Here is a 14,548-nt window from a genome sequence, read left to right on the forward strand (position 1 = left end):
TTCAATTTGAAATTGCAAATATTCACACGACAAATTTCAATTTCAAAACCAATTTCGATCACAGTTGTTTACTTAAGGTGTGCTAACACGATATGTATTTGCATGTGTAAATGCCACTTTTTACATACGCAAATGTCAACATATCATGTAAAGGCAAATTCGATTTGTTTCTGTACAAAGCATATGCACGTACATACGAAATAGAAATGTTTCTATTTTCATCTGACACACAGATAGAATCGTCTGAGTTTAGTTTATTTCGTTTTCATAGAACGTATTTTTAAATAGTTAAATAAAGACTGTGAATTTGACGGGCATACGCAATTACATATGTATTGAAAAAGTCACATTTACAGATGCAAACACCTTAAATAAATAATTTTATTGACGTATAAATCATTCAAAGTAAAAAAACTTCCAAGCCGCTAAGAAAAAATTTATTTTTTTTTTCAATTTCGCCCAAATTGAGACTCAAACTCAATTTTAGCTGACATTTTTTTAATGTTTTTTAATGTTATAAAAAAAATATATTTTTTTAATTCGTGAAAGGAATTAAGTATGTATAACTTAAATCTGTATTTAAGCAAATAACTCTTATATAATTAATACTATAAAATACTTTTTAAAATTTATATTTTTTCAATATAAATTTCTTAAAGTAACAAATTAAAATTAGCGAAAAATTCGCAGCCCAAAAAGAAGGAGAATTAGAGCTCGTCACAGCAACAGCCAAGGTTTGAAGTAATAAATCTCTGACAACGAAACTTTGAATCTACATAAATGTTGGGCTATTAAATTTCAGTCATTTAAGAATCGCGCAAATGTTTCTTTTAGTAGTTTTCAAAGTAAGGATTCCAATGATACTTTCAATTTGACTTTTTAAACGAACATTTATCTCTAAATCATAATTTTCGCGTATTTCTTTTCCTTCTTCTTCTCGCAGTTGGGACAGTTTTCCGGACGATCTCGGGCTAGTGAAAAACACAAATAGCTCGCGAGGGCTCGCGTTCGCGCTTTAGCTGCAATTTTGCAATGCACTGGCGATGGGCGTTCGAATCATGTAGAAAAACTCGATCTACATAGATGTTCTTTGGAAATTATATTCATTCTTTCAGCTTATTTTCAATCTTTATTGTTTGCTTAGTTTTACTCCAGTGCTAAAAATGTAAAATTATCTTTAATTACGTAATTCATTTCACGAGTTGCTATTAATTGACATTAATCCAATTGAAGTGGAATTGAATGTTTGCGGGCGAACGACTTGCAATCCTTCTGGTGCAGTGACGACAATTTAGCTCAACCTTTCATTTCCAACGCGCAAATTAAATAAAAGGCTTATTTTTTGTCAAATTTTTTGTTGCTCATATATTTGTAGTTGCTATTTATTTTGCTTAAAGCAGGGTAAAAAAAAAATTCAGTTCTAGGTATTTAACTTAACAAAACTTATACTCTTCGATGACAGTTATATCTAGTGAAAAGTTAATGGATACTCATGTATGTAACATGCATGTATGTATGTATGCTTATGTGTATATATTCGTATTTTTTTCCAATTCATGTACTTGCATGTCTGATGTATGTATTTATGTTAGATGATGTACGTGAGCTTATGCAAATATGTATGTTTTTAATTATGCGTGCATATTACTGTAATATGTATTTGCCACGTGTGCTAAATTTTGGCTTGCTTTCTATTTAGTACATGTATTTATGTATCTATGTATGTATTGGAGCACATACAAATACCTTATTATTATTGGATCTCATTTCGATATCTGAGCGTGTTACAGTTCAACGTTAATAACTCTTAGTAGAATGAAAATTAAAAACAAAAAGTTCTCAAAAATCACCCTTGTAAAGCGTTTGTAAAAATGAAATAATAAAATGAGTACTTTTCTATCTTTCACGATCCTACAATTACCAGCATGTATGAATATCCAATTCACAACCCCCTCCTTCAAGCACACACTAAGTCGGTCTAAAGTTTTACATTCTACTTAAACCATGAAACTTAAATATTTGATTCCTAGTATAAACGTTCACTCGTTAAACGTAATCCAAAGAAAGTAGTGTCGAATAGCACTCAGACTTCCAGTTGCTTTGATGGTTGTTGTGTTATAAACGGCTCACTCCACATGCGCCGCAAGTCACCCTATAATAATTTTATTTTTATATAGCTTATAGAACAATGAATAGATTTTTTTTAATCAAATTAGATAATAATAAAAAATAAAATTAAAACCTCTGCAGTTAAATTAAAAGAGAAAGATTGACATGTTAAAACCCCCTCACTGAGGTTTCTGGGTTTTGGTATAACAAAGGTTAATCAAGTCAACCCAATAACTCAAAACTGATAAATTAGAACATTCATGCTTCTGGCATACGGGCGACGATATCCGTTACTGTATCAAATTAAATTATTATTACCTTGAGATAAGCCATGGTCAGTAGAGGCAGTAACGTAAACGGCACCAGGTACAGTAATGCCGGTTGTGCTGCTTTGAAAATTTCCGAGCTTACGGTAGCGGTGAGTAGGCCAAGGAAGTAGCTAACAATTAAAAAGATAATAATTACATACACAATAAAAGTACAATACATAAATTTAGATTCGTTATTACATAGAGAATTGACACAGATTTATCGAATAATTAGAAAATTCGAAAATTATAAAAAATAAACATACATATGTGTACATACATATGTGCAACGATTCAATAATAGAATTTAATAATAAAATCAACGATGCATTGTAAAATTAATTTTAGCATTTACCAAAAAAAAATAAATCAATCGTCTCTGTTGAAACGATTCAGTTTTTATCGTTTCCGTAATTATCAAAATAATTCTATTTTGGTTTTTAACAAAAAGAAATCCAATCGTTAACGCTGAAGCTGTAGCATGCATTTAGGCGCTATCTGTTAACAGTGAGCTGGCATAATTGAATAATTGAAGAATAATTGAAAATCATGCATATGTGCCCATAATTTTGAAAGTCGTCTTCATATCGTTTGTGCTTCACCGATCATTTATCTGTATCTGAACGAGTTTATCGTTCGTTGAACTTCATCACACAAAGGTCAAAATATGTATTGTTAGTTTATGACGGTAGAACGATTTAAAGATACATTCAGTTACAAATACCAAGCCACTTAAACACGCATAGGGGTATACAATTACTAAGAACACATTCAAAATTGTGGGCACATATGCATCTAATCCCAGAGCAATAGGGCCATAGTTCGATGTAAGTTTTACCTGCAACTTGGTAAAATAAAATCTAAACGAATTTATATAAAAGAAATTAAACTTAGTGTAAACCTCCTGAAATTAGTATATATTCGAGTTATGGCCTGATTACTCTTTGGTTGCGGCTTGTCCTTAGATTCAAATGATTTACAAAACTCTTTTCGAAGGTTTTTTTTTAACAAAAAGCCAAAATTGAACAACAAATCTGAAGCCTCTTTATGTAACTACACATAATAAAAGTAATGTTATAATCTATTTCATTGTTGTCACACTCACCCCAACAAGGAACAGTGAAAGTATGTGAGCCTCGAGCCGACTCCTTTCGGTGGCTGTAACGTCGGATCTGTGGTAATGCCTTGCGATTTCTTATAAGCATCATAACGCAATACAAAACACAACAGCAACCCCGGCATCACAATATCGCCTAAACCTAGCATGGAAAAATGCCCACTGTTGTGTATGCTTGGAAAAACCAGTTTTCCTGGCAAGTTAAGTTTCGGTGGTTCCTTCACTATGCCCCCTAAATTCAGTTTTCGCGCCACAATACCCACCGGATTATCGGCGGGCCTGGTGGCCACCTTGACCATTACATTCGTGCTAAAGATATACGATGAAAAGAATACCCAAAAGACATCGTAGATCAGCAGCCCGGTTAGCAAGAGAGTAGACACCTTGAGGCTTGGCAAGCGTACAAAAGCAATGAACGCCACGCATAAACCCATACCCATCGCTGGAAATGATAGAAAAAAATAAAATGGTTATGTACTATTTGTTGGAGTAAAAAATAATACAATGTTTGTTACCATCCATTAGCAGCCAATGACCGGTGAGTACCCAAACACATACAATTGACACAGAGAGTGCAAAACTAAAGAGCTCTGCTGCGGTAAAACGGCCACATATACCGAACGATATGCGATTGCCGTCGGTGCATGGCCGTATGATGTACTGGCACATGGGCAACAGAAGGAAAGCTAAAGCTACCGTGGCAATAACTGCAAAATAAAAGCAATTTTTTGGAGTATAATATTTGAGTAATTTGAGCATATAAAGGTATCTAATATGCACGTATGTTTGCATGTACAAATGCATATGTATAACCATACATACGTACGTACGTATAAAACAAAATTGTGCATGTTACTCACTTGCTGTACAAACGGCGAAAAGTAATTGCATGGAATCGAAGAAGAAGAACATAACTAGCAGCGATACGGAAGCACCTAACGGCAAGCACAATGCATGCATTGTATCCAGCGTCGCAAATTTGTCTACGATAAGGAAGAGTAACAAAATAAGATGTCAATAAATAATATTACATTTAATAAAATGTTCGATTTCTCACTTGTCTCCTGCTCCACAGGTTCTCCAGTTATAAGATTCATCATCGATTCATTACGTTTCTTTTGTTCGCGTTCACGTGCCTCCTGTTCAATATTCAGACTACGAAAGCTGCCATAAACGATTAACAGCATTGAAATGAGACATGTGGATACGCGTGAGGAGTCCATGACATTCGACGTCCAGTGTACTTCGCGATATTCTGTGGTGGCGGATTGTGCGTTTAGGCTGCTGCTATCGACGACTGCTGCTGCTGCTGCTCCTGCTCCGCCGCTCACTATGCCGTGTGACATTGCGCGTTGTAATTGATAACAGTTTGTGTGTGTAGTCGTTTGTTAAGGAGCGTGGAGCGCATGCGCGCTACCGTCTTACTAAGACACACGCACACAATAACACACCGTCTACGAAGATAACGTGCTGCGATTACCCACAACAGAGACTAAATTCCAAAATCAATATAAATGAACTACTTTTCTTATCAAGCTGGTGACATTTAAAATTTTACTTTCGTTTATGTCTGCGCGGTGTTCGCTTGTTTTTTTGTGAGCGTCTACTGCCTGCCGTCAGTTTACTATGTAGCCCAGCCGTTGTTTTGGCGCGTTTATAGGTAGTTAACGTACATAGCTTTATATACCTGTTAAATCAACAAAGCTGCAGCAACATGTTAGCAAGCAGCAAATAGCAAACGGCAGTGGCAGAGACAGCAGCGCTTTATCGCTGATTGTCTTATCAGCACGGCAGGCAGCAACTCAGCCGATAGTTCTTAAGCGGCTAAATTTGGGATTTTTTTTAACAATCTGATGAATGCAGCGTTCGCGGTTATTTTGATAGCTTGAAAAAAAAAACGTTGGTCGTTTTGTTTGTCCAACGTAAATTTCAGACATTTGCTAAAAGAAAAAAAAAAGAAAAAAAGATTTAAATCATTTTGATAATAGGTTTGTTCGTCGAGCAAAAAATTTGTACGAATTTGTACGAATTATCACGATTTTTGCCCAAATCGCGTTCGTGCAGACCAAAAAATTATCCAACACCCAAAAATTGTGAGAGCAAAGTGACAGTTCTCTTGGAGAGAAGTTGCAAATTCTTGCTGGAAAAAATTTTGCCAGCAAGAATTTGCAAACACGAAAAACATGTGGTTGTGGCGCATGGTTGCATTTTTGTCTACAATAATTTGAATAAATTAGTTCGTTAAATTTAAAAATTTATAAACACGAGCGATTTTTTTATGAAAAAAGGAAGTAAATAATTGTTGGTATAATTAATTTAGTTAATTCCAATGATTTGAACTTAATTCGGCTGAAAAAAATGGTATTCGCAATCGGAATGCAATTGCAACCAGAGTCGATTTAAGAAACCCGACAGCTAGTACGGTGAAGAAATTGAAATGTATGTTAAAGAAAGTCAGAACAACAAGAAATATACATGTATATCCTGTTTTTGGCCATCCGAAAGAATTTTAAAAATTCTATAAAAATTTTTTATGTTTGAAATGCAACCGTGGACGCCAGCTGGCAGCGAAACTTGCAAATTCCTGCAAATTTGCGTTCGTGCAGAAATTTGCAGGTTTCTCAACATGAGAGAGAATTTTTTCTTACTCTCTGATATTTTGAGTGTGGAATAATTCTTGCTGGATTTTCGACGAACAAACCTAGTCTATGAGTACATTAGGGTGGATCACGAAAAACGTCGCGGTTTTTACACTTGAACAAAAAAATTTACGATATTTTAAGACATCCGCCAAAATATTTCGGTAAAAATATTAAGACCGATTTGACAATAGCACCAAATATCTCATGCCTATCTTTTGTGTTTTAACTCCATAGCTTAACAGCTTAACATATGTATGTCAAATAATTTTTATTTTCCCTTTTACAACATCGACCCACAAAAATTCAGACAAAACTACAAATGTATGTATGTATGTTCCTATTGCAGCGAAAATTACTTAGTTTCGTAGTATGTTCACACTTAATTTGATTATTTCTATAGATTCCTTTTAATTGTTAATGCTTCTGACGGTGCCCTATTCCCACGTCGATGACAAAACTCAACGGTTGACTATTTTCTTTACTGCTGCGCCTAATACTATGCCGCAAATTTATTTTAAGCGCTCTAATGGTGACAATTGTCATTGTTATTGTTATGACCTGCTGAGAACGAGACAACAGCGAAACAATAGTTGCGTTTGTTTACTCATTTCCAGTAAAATGCAGTAAATGCTTTTACGAATTTTCACGAATTCTTAGAAACAAAGTTACTGGAGAGTTGCTGGCAAGTTACTGGAAAATTTGTAAACAAACATAACTAATAAGAGTGTTCATGAAATCAAAAGTTTTCAAAAGTTATTAAAAACTTTCTAGTTTTGGTGTTCATGTATCCAAACAACTTGCAAAGTAGGGGAAATTAGGTGCGTTCGACAAGTCAAAAATTTGTAATAGTTTTTCGAAATTTCTACTGGATGGCGTTCGATAACGACAAAAAATTATCCAACACACAAAAATTGAGAGAGCAAGCGTTCATTTTGATGCAAGAGAAGCGTTCATTTTGTACTGGCAAAATTTTAGTCAGCAAAAATTATCCAACACGAAAACATATGATCACAAAACATATGGTTGCAATTTTTGTAAACAAACAAAATTGCATTTTCCGAGTTTTGGTATTTATATGCTTTTTGGCTGCCTGCTATGTGACTTTATGATAGCGCCAACTAGTTTTTACTTCTAGAAATGTTCCTGGCGAACATTGCACGTTCACTTTCCTTTTTTCTCTATGGAGGCAACATGAATTTCAGTTTGTTTACAAATAAAACATAAACAAAGTCAGCTGGTGTGTGTTCTTCTTCCGGTTTTTGCAAGTAATGGCTAATTTCCTGTTCGTTTACTTGTTTGCTTTTTCATCTCTTTGGGAGAGAATTTTCGCTTACTCTCTTGATTTTGATTGTTGGTTGGTGTTGGCAAATTTTGTTATCGAACGCAACTATTCAAAGTATGCAACTAGTAATCAAACGTATTTTCAATTACGAGTTCAAAAACTGATTCACATATCAACACGGATAGCCGATATGTATTGACTGCACAAATGGCACCTTGTGAGGTTAATCACATTGCAGAACTTCCTTTTTATTGGGTTTAAAAAATCAAACCCATACAAAAACATGTATGATAAGATAACAAATGGTATGGTTGTTATAACATGTCTGTATGTATAATAAAATTACCCCAATCCATTTTGGATAATATTAATGAAGTGACAATGCTTGGCCAAATACAAAATCTGTTTCTTTCGGATTGCGTACATACACAAAGTTTTCATGGGGACGACAAAACGTATATATAGTAGTTTTTCCGGGCATGCAGTTGGAAGTTCAGTGATTATACTCAATCCCAACCAATTTGCAGGATGCGGGAACCAAAAGTTCTTTAGATAATGAGGTTATTCACACCTGCCTGGTTTACCGGTTATGTGGATAAAAATAATTTTTATGCAGCGTATTTTATTGTTGTAAACTGAATAAAAAATATTACCACATAACCGGAGGTTATTATTAAATAGGGTCTCACGCGTGTATAACAAACAAGTACCGTTTACGCAATTCATTCATTAATTTGAATATTTTGAAAGGTACTCGGCAGCGTTGCCGTTTTCACTCCGGTTGGAGTGTTGCATTGCTTTTTAAAGCCGAAGACTACGTCCCTCCCTCTCTTACAAAAACACTATAAAAGTTGTTTTTTGTCCAATCGAAGGAATTTAAAAATTCTATAAAAATTTGTCATGCTTGAAATGCAACCGTGGACAGTAGAGTTGGCTGTGAAACTTGCAAATTCTAGCGAATTTGCGTTCAAGCAGAAATCTGTAAGTTATGCTATTTGAGAAGAATACAAAATTATTCGTTAGAAAAACTATGAATAAAATTGTATTTTTATTTAAGGGAGGTTCCATGGGAAACTGAACCTCAGAGTATAAAATGTTTTCTTTATAAAACTAACAAATGTGTGGATAAGACATGGGTACAAATGTTGAATCAACCAAAAAATTAATTTTTATTGCCTTTTTTACGTTTTAAAATGAAGTTATAAGTACATTTTTTAGTAGGTTTAATAAAGTAGATTGTGTTGAAAGTACTGTGAAATAACTGTCAAATAATTTGCGATTCTTAATTCAAGTGTTTGGTAAGAAAAATATGTCGTAGAACTCATCTACGTGACACCCACCCGTGACAAAAAAAAGTAAAATTTTTTATATTTAATTACAGAAGTTGAAGTTGTGTTTCGGGTTTGTTACATAATGTTAGAACTTCATTGTCAATAGGAGTATTCTCTGAGTCTTGCAAAGCCCTGGCATGGTGCACGGATTGCACGGTTTGCAAAGCTGTCCCATACGAAAACCGGTTTTTACCGTGCAATCCGTGCAATCTGTGCACCATGCAAGGGCTTTGCAAGACTCAGAGAATACCCATAATGTTTTCCACATAATTAGATAAGAATAGTTCAACAGTCAAGCATGTACAGTTGCCAGAGGTAGGTTTACAGGGCCGATAAGATTTATTTGTTTGTTGAGGTGGACGCAGGGGAAGGGCGGAAGCGCGGACTCGCTCATTACCTATATACCCTTGTGGTCAGCTGATTAGGTAAGTGACATTTTGACAAGTTTTGGTTTTCTCTTTTGTTTATTTAATGTTCATAGTTTTTGTCATGATACAATAATTTTTAGAAGGTAGTTTCACTTCAAAATGTTTGACATAAACCGTGTCTGTGACAAACACGCAATGTGGCCACTGCTACGATATAGAACTTGGGGATTATCGCTTGTTATTTTAGATATTTTTTAACAGAACATGTAAAGATTTATATGTTTCATAACTGATCACCTAATTTTTAATATAAATACACGTATTTTGTTCATACATTTTTGCCACAGCTAATCACATGAATAAAAATCATAAAAATGAAAGTATAACAGCAATATTTCTTGTTTGTAATGGATTAGATCCATCGCACACCACGGACTTTATCGGCCGCCAATTTAGATGTGCTCGCTAGTCTTTCCATTGCACCACAACTTATTGGTCAGAGCGATTAAGCTGGTGTAATGTGCGCACCTCCATACATCTTCATGTACATATTTCAAGCGAGCCCTATCATTTAAATAGGCGGCCGATAAAGTCTGTGGTGTGCGGTGGCTCTTATAGCTGTGTCCTTACATCTATTCCGTGTGTTGCAATATCCACGAAAGCAGCAGTTAATTTTTTATGAAGAAAATTATTACAAAATATTCGAAAGCTTCTCTACTTATATGTTTGGCTTTTCTTTTTTTATTTTTCCCACGTCAAAAGCTGGATTTTTTTTTTGAAAAAGTTGGTACAACAAAAAATACGAAACACGTTTTCTGTCAGATAGCTAACATGGCGGATAAGAAGAAGTGAAACTACCTTCTAAAAATTATTGTATCATGTTTTTTTTATAAAAGTCTAGTACATTACATAACCAGAACAACATAAATCCACATTTCAAACTTCGTACAAAAAACTTTAACTTTCAACAAATTTTAACTGTTACACCCAAAAATTTTAAACTTTTGGCTCATAATTTTTAGAAAAATTCTAGGTATGCAGCTTTATAGCGTATTAAATTTAAGTAGGAAAAAGTGAAAATTTCAAGACGCTAGGAGAATCGCGTTGATATTTAATATTTTTTTTGGCTGACGGTGCTAGGCTTTTTCTTCTATATAAAAGGAACTATACTAAGATAAAACGTGAGTGAATTGAACCTCTACTTGGTTTCTTCTCTTTTTTAATAACTAATCTTTAATATGGACCACACTATAAGCTCCTTTTCATATATAAAAGTTCGTATTATTTTATATTAAAGCAAAAAATATTTGTTGTAATTTTTGCTTTATTTGTATTCGTGGTTCATTGTTTTTTTATAAGACATCAAGTTCACATAGAAAAGTGAAATAAGTGCCACTGTAACGTTAAAGACAAAAATTTTGATCACATAAAAATTTTGAGCGTTTTTTTATTTACTACTTTTTTCTTGTTTCATTTTTAGATACATACTTTTTTAATTTTTAGCCTTTTTAATTAACTTAACGTTCCTTAAATTTTAATATTTTATTGTTTTTAAAATGGAAACATATTTTCTTTTTAATTTCATTTAATTTTTAGAAACTGTTTGCTAAAAAACTAAAAATACCGCTAACAGGCCAATTCTGGCATTTGTCTTTCAACTCAACACAGTCTTTCGAAAGACAAAAGTCTTTCTATTTCGGCAACTATCTTGAAAGCTCTTTTATGTATTTCGAAAGCTTAATTGAAAGATCTGCCAAAGCGGTGGACTTAGCGTTATACTGTTTATCTTTTTGCAATAAGTTTTCTAAAAAATAAACGAAATTAAAAAAGAATATATATTTTTTTAAACAATAAAAATTAAACATTTGAGTAAATTAAAGTAGAAAAAGAAAAATATGAATGAAGAACGTTTCTAAACTTTAAGCGAAATTAAAAAAATATTTATTTTTAAAACAATATATCGCTAGCTTAGAGTGAAAAGTTGCTAAGTCCACTTTTTATGAAAACTCATATTTTGATATAGGAGGCTAAAGAAATTGAATACGCATCGTTTCGAAAATTATAAAGGTACTTGTTTTATTTTTTCCTCTTCATAAGCAATAAATGGAAAATTTGCTAAGTCCAAAAGAAGTACCACAAATCCGATAAGGCGAAAATAATACGACATCTTTTAATAAATATCGAATCCTTCTGATTCTTATGGAATTTTGCTTTGCTTTAAACGCGCAAAATGTTTGATTCAAAGTCTTGCGAAATAGTTAAAGAAAATGGCTATAGGAAGATTTTTTCCTCTCCTGTAAAATTTTTAAAATGGGACTTAGCAACTTTTCTTTCTAAGCTAGCGATATGTTAAATATTTAAGGAAACAAAAAATATTATAAAAAAAATCCTTGACCGAGGGTTGAACACGTATCTCACGAATGACACGCTAGTGTTCTGTTCACTGGGCCATTGTGACTGCTACAGCAACGTTAGCGAAGTCAAAATTTATTGAAAACAAATAAAAAATTTCATATCGTCAACTTTATTCCAGAAGCATGAATGTGCAAATTTATCAGTTCTGAGTTATTGTGTTGACTTGATTAACCTTTGGAAGTTCTATATTATACCAAAACGCATGGTATGCGTACACGGAAATCATATATTTTACAATTTAAATTGCTTAAATGTAGAGTTAAGTTACGTAAAAAAACTTTCAAACTTGATTTCCCAAAATTTACATTTTTACAGATTCATGTTTCTGTCGTACGGGCGACGTTTTCATTCGTTAAAAATTTCAGTAAATGCTTTTCTTTACTTAACTTAAATGTTCATTAAATGCTGTGAATAGGGTTGCCTATAGTATATAGTATTGTACTATTTTTCCGGTCGGCATACTAGGTTGAAGGGGTTGCTAGGCCCAGATCAGGGCCCATTGTGATACTGTTGAAAAAAATATAGTACGCAATAATACTATATTTCTTCAATTATAAATATAAATATATTTCAGTAATTTGCACGAAAAAAATGTATTAAAATGTATGACCTTTATACTGAAATAACAATATTAAATGAAATATTCTTTAAAGTAAAAGGTCATTGTGCGTTTATGATCAAAAAAGGTAACATATTTTGAAAAACACTAAGAAAGAGTTAAAAAATGTATTTAAAATTATTTCATTTCTACTCTCTATTACAACAACTTCAGCGTTCACGGAAGCACTTTTTCCATCACCTAAAAATCGTTTTTACTTTTATTTTAAATAAAATACTATATATATTCGAAAAGTACTCTATTTTTGCCATTTTTTTTGAAAAAACTACTATAAATATCTTAGAAAATGTTGGCAACCCTAGCTGTTAATGAATCATTAGCTGACTCTGAGAGAGAACTTTTTCCAATCGTTACTGAGGAACACCATAAGTAATCATAAAACGACTCTTCGAGTGCGGCTGTTAGTGCCGTTATCTCATGTACGTTTTAAAATTTATCTGCCTTTTATTAAGAACAAATTTTGAAACCTAAATGAGAAAACGGGTCTTAACTGGCTAAATTTTCCAACAACAAATGCATGCGATTTAACTTGTTTATGAACACGTTTTGTTTATTCAACTGGTTAAGGCCAATCTAACATGTTTAACTCGTCAATTTCAACGTAGTATTAGGCTGAACATGTTCTCCTTCTTATCAAGCTTATTGATTGTATCATGAAACCTTTAATGTAAATTTCGATTTACATCTCTATATTATTAAACGTGCGATATATGTCACCATCCCCGCCCTACTTTAGTTTTGATTAACTGCATAAACAAGTGCACGAATATGATTCAAAAAATGCATATGCATATTCCCCTCTAAACTGTGAGTGGTGGTGGACGCGTTTGGCGCATGTGTAGTATGTGCAGTGTAAAATCACCCTTCCTCATTCAGTGAACATCAAATCTGTAAAAGTACAGCAATTTTCAAGATGTACACTTTTGGAGCTCAGTGCTTCACGTGTGGCGTCTTTGCATATAAAAACTTTCGTCTTTTTCTGAGGAAATGATTTGAGCACCATATTGGGTGATAGAAGCAAAAGGTCAGGTGAGTGATTACAACTTTAGTTTGAGTTGTGAGATTTTTCGGGCTTTAAGTCTGCCGCGTGCGGTAACAAAAAAAAAAACCAAAGCCGCTATGGCGTCCTGGCTTTCGAAGACGTCATTGGCTGACGACTTCGAGGCCTTCTCGGGTACCAATTTAACAAAAGGCAAATTCCTAAAAAGCAACGAAACTAAAAAATCTTTCATTCGTTATGCTCTACGATCACTACATTTTGTTGACCCTTTCCCATCTTACACTGCTAGATGCATGCTCATAAACCTTAAATCACTGCGCAATAGGATTATTCTTTCTCTTACTTTCGTTTTTGCCATTAATCGGGGTGCGATTGACTCGCCGGTCGTACTCGAACGGATTACTCTTAATATCCCACCAAGAAGCCTTAGGAATCACCTGGACTTCGTCTGGAAAAATTATTCTATTCGCAGAGCTCTAAACAGTGTTTAACTCGCTCTCAAACTCTTCTGCTATCGATTTCTCTTCTTCGAAATTTAATTTCAAACTACTCTTAAATAGTATGCTAAATAAGTTATTAATTATCATATATGTAATACTTCTATAATGGCAGTAAGCTAACTTCTCAATGTGTAAGCATTCCGAAATCAAAGCGAGACAGTCTAGTACCGTTTTTGTCAATGTATTGTATACTTGAGTGCCGTTTTTGTATATGTGTTGTGTACATGTTTATTTATAAACGTATCCCAGTGGGAATTAGGAGCACGTAATAATACCTTATTAGCAACTTACTCTTCACCTGGCAGTCATTGCCATTTCCCTGCCGAACGTCCCTTACTTTTACAAAGGCATGGCCGCCTTATGTAATTAGGAATTTAGAATGTACATTTGGTATCAGACATACTTCTGAGCCGCTTTACAAAGTAAGTTACGTGTAATGCAGAGAAGTCGCTCGGAGTAGTTCGGCGCTTGGAGATAACTTCGGCTGCACGTTACTTTGCAACTGACAACGTAATGTGTCGTTGGAGGTGTTCATTTTGTGCTTTACTAGTAGATGACATTGGCCATGATGACAATTTTGGTACTAAAAACTGAAAGAAAACATGGCTTACCTCGTAAGGTGCTTACCTATTTTCCCAGTGGGATGTGTTCCTTTTCTTTCGTGCGTGTTTATTGATATATCTGTACTGTAGTGTTTTCGGAAGGTACTAGCTCTTACTCCCAATATAGGAGTATTACATATATGTTAATTATTAATATTTTATTTTTTGTTAAATAGTCCGTACGAAATGTTTATTTTCTAGATTAATAAATAATAATAATAATAATAATAATAATAATAATAATAATAATAATAA

General features: G+C 33.7%; 1 protein-coding gene across 2 annotated transcripts in view; it reads right to left on the minus strand.

Moving 5' to 3' along the window:
* Positions 1–2,030: 2,030 nt before the first annotated feature.
* The window catches only part of LOC118740605 (signal peptide peptidase-like 3), an 18,001-nt gene continuing 5,483 nt past the window's right edge, over positions 2,031–14,548 (minus strand). For both annotated transcript variants that reach the window (XM_036472210.1, XM_036472218.1), the window contains 6 exons: positions 4,592–5,474; positions 4,395–4,517; positions 4,050–4,241; positions 3,523–3,976; positions 2,428–2,548; positions 2,031–2,152 (listed from right to left, as the gene is read on the minus strand). In XM_036472210.1, the coding sequence (XP_036328103.1) occupies positions 2,084–2,152; positions 2,428–2,548; positions 3,523–3,976; positions 4,050–4,241; positions 4,395–4,517; positions 4,592–4,880 (1,248 nt within the window). In that variant the 5' untranslated portion in view covers positions 4,881–5,474 and the 3' untranslated portion in view covers positions 2,031–2,083. The remainder of the gene's footprint in view (positions 2,153–2,427; positions 2,549–3,522; positions 3,977–4,049; positions 4,242–4,394; positions 4,518–4,591; positions 5,475–14,548) is intronic.

This window comes from Rhagoletis pomonella, unplaced genomic scaffold, assembly GCF_013731165.1.
Source record: "Rhagoletis pomonella isolate Grant_MI unplaced genomic scaffold, Rhpom_1.0 Rhpom_scaffold_00001, whole genome shotgun sequence".
In the NCBI taxonomy this organism is placed as follows: Eukaryota; Metazoa; Arthropoda; class Insecta; order Diptera; family Tephritidae; genus Rhagoletis; species Rhagoletis pomonella.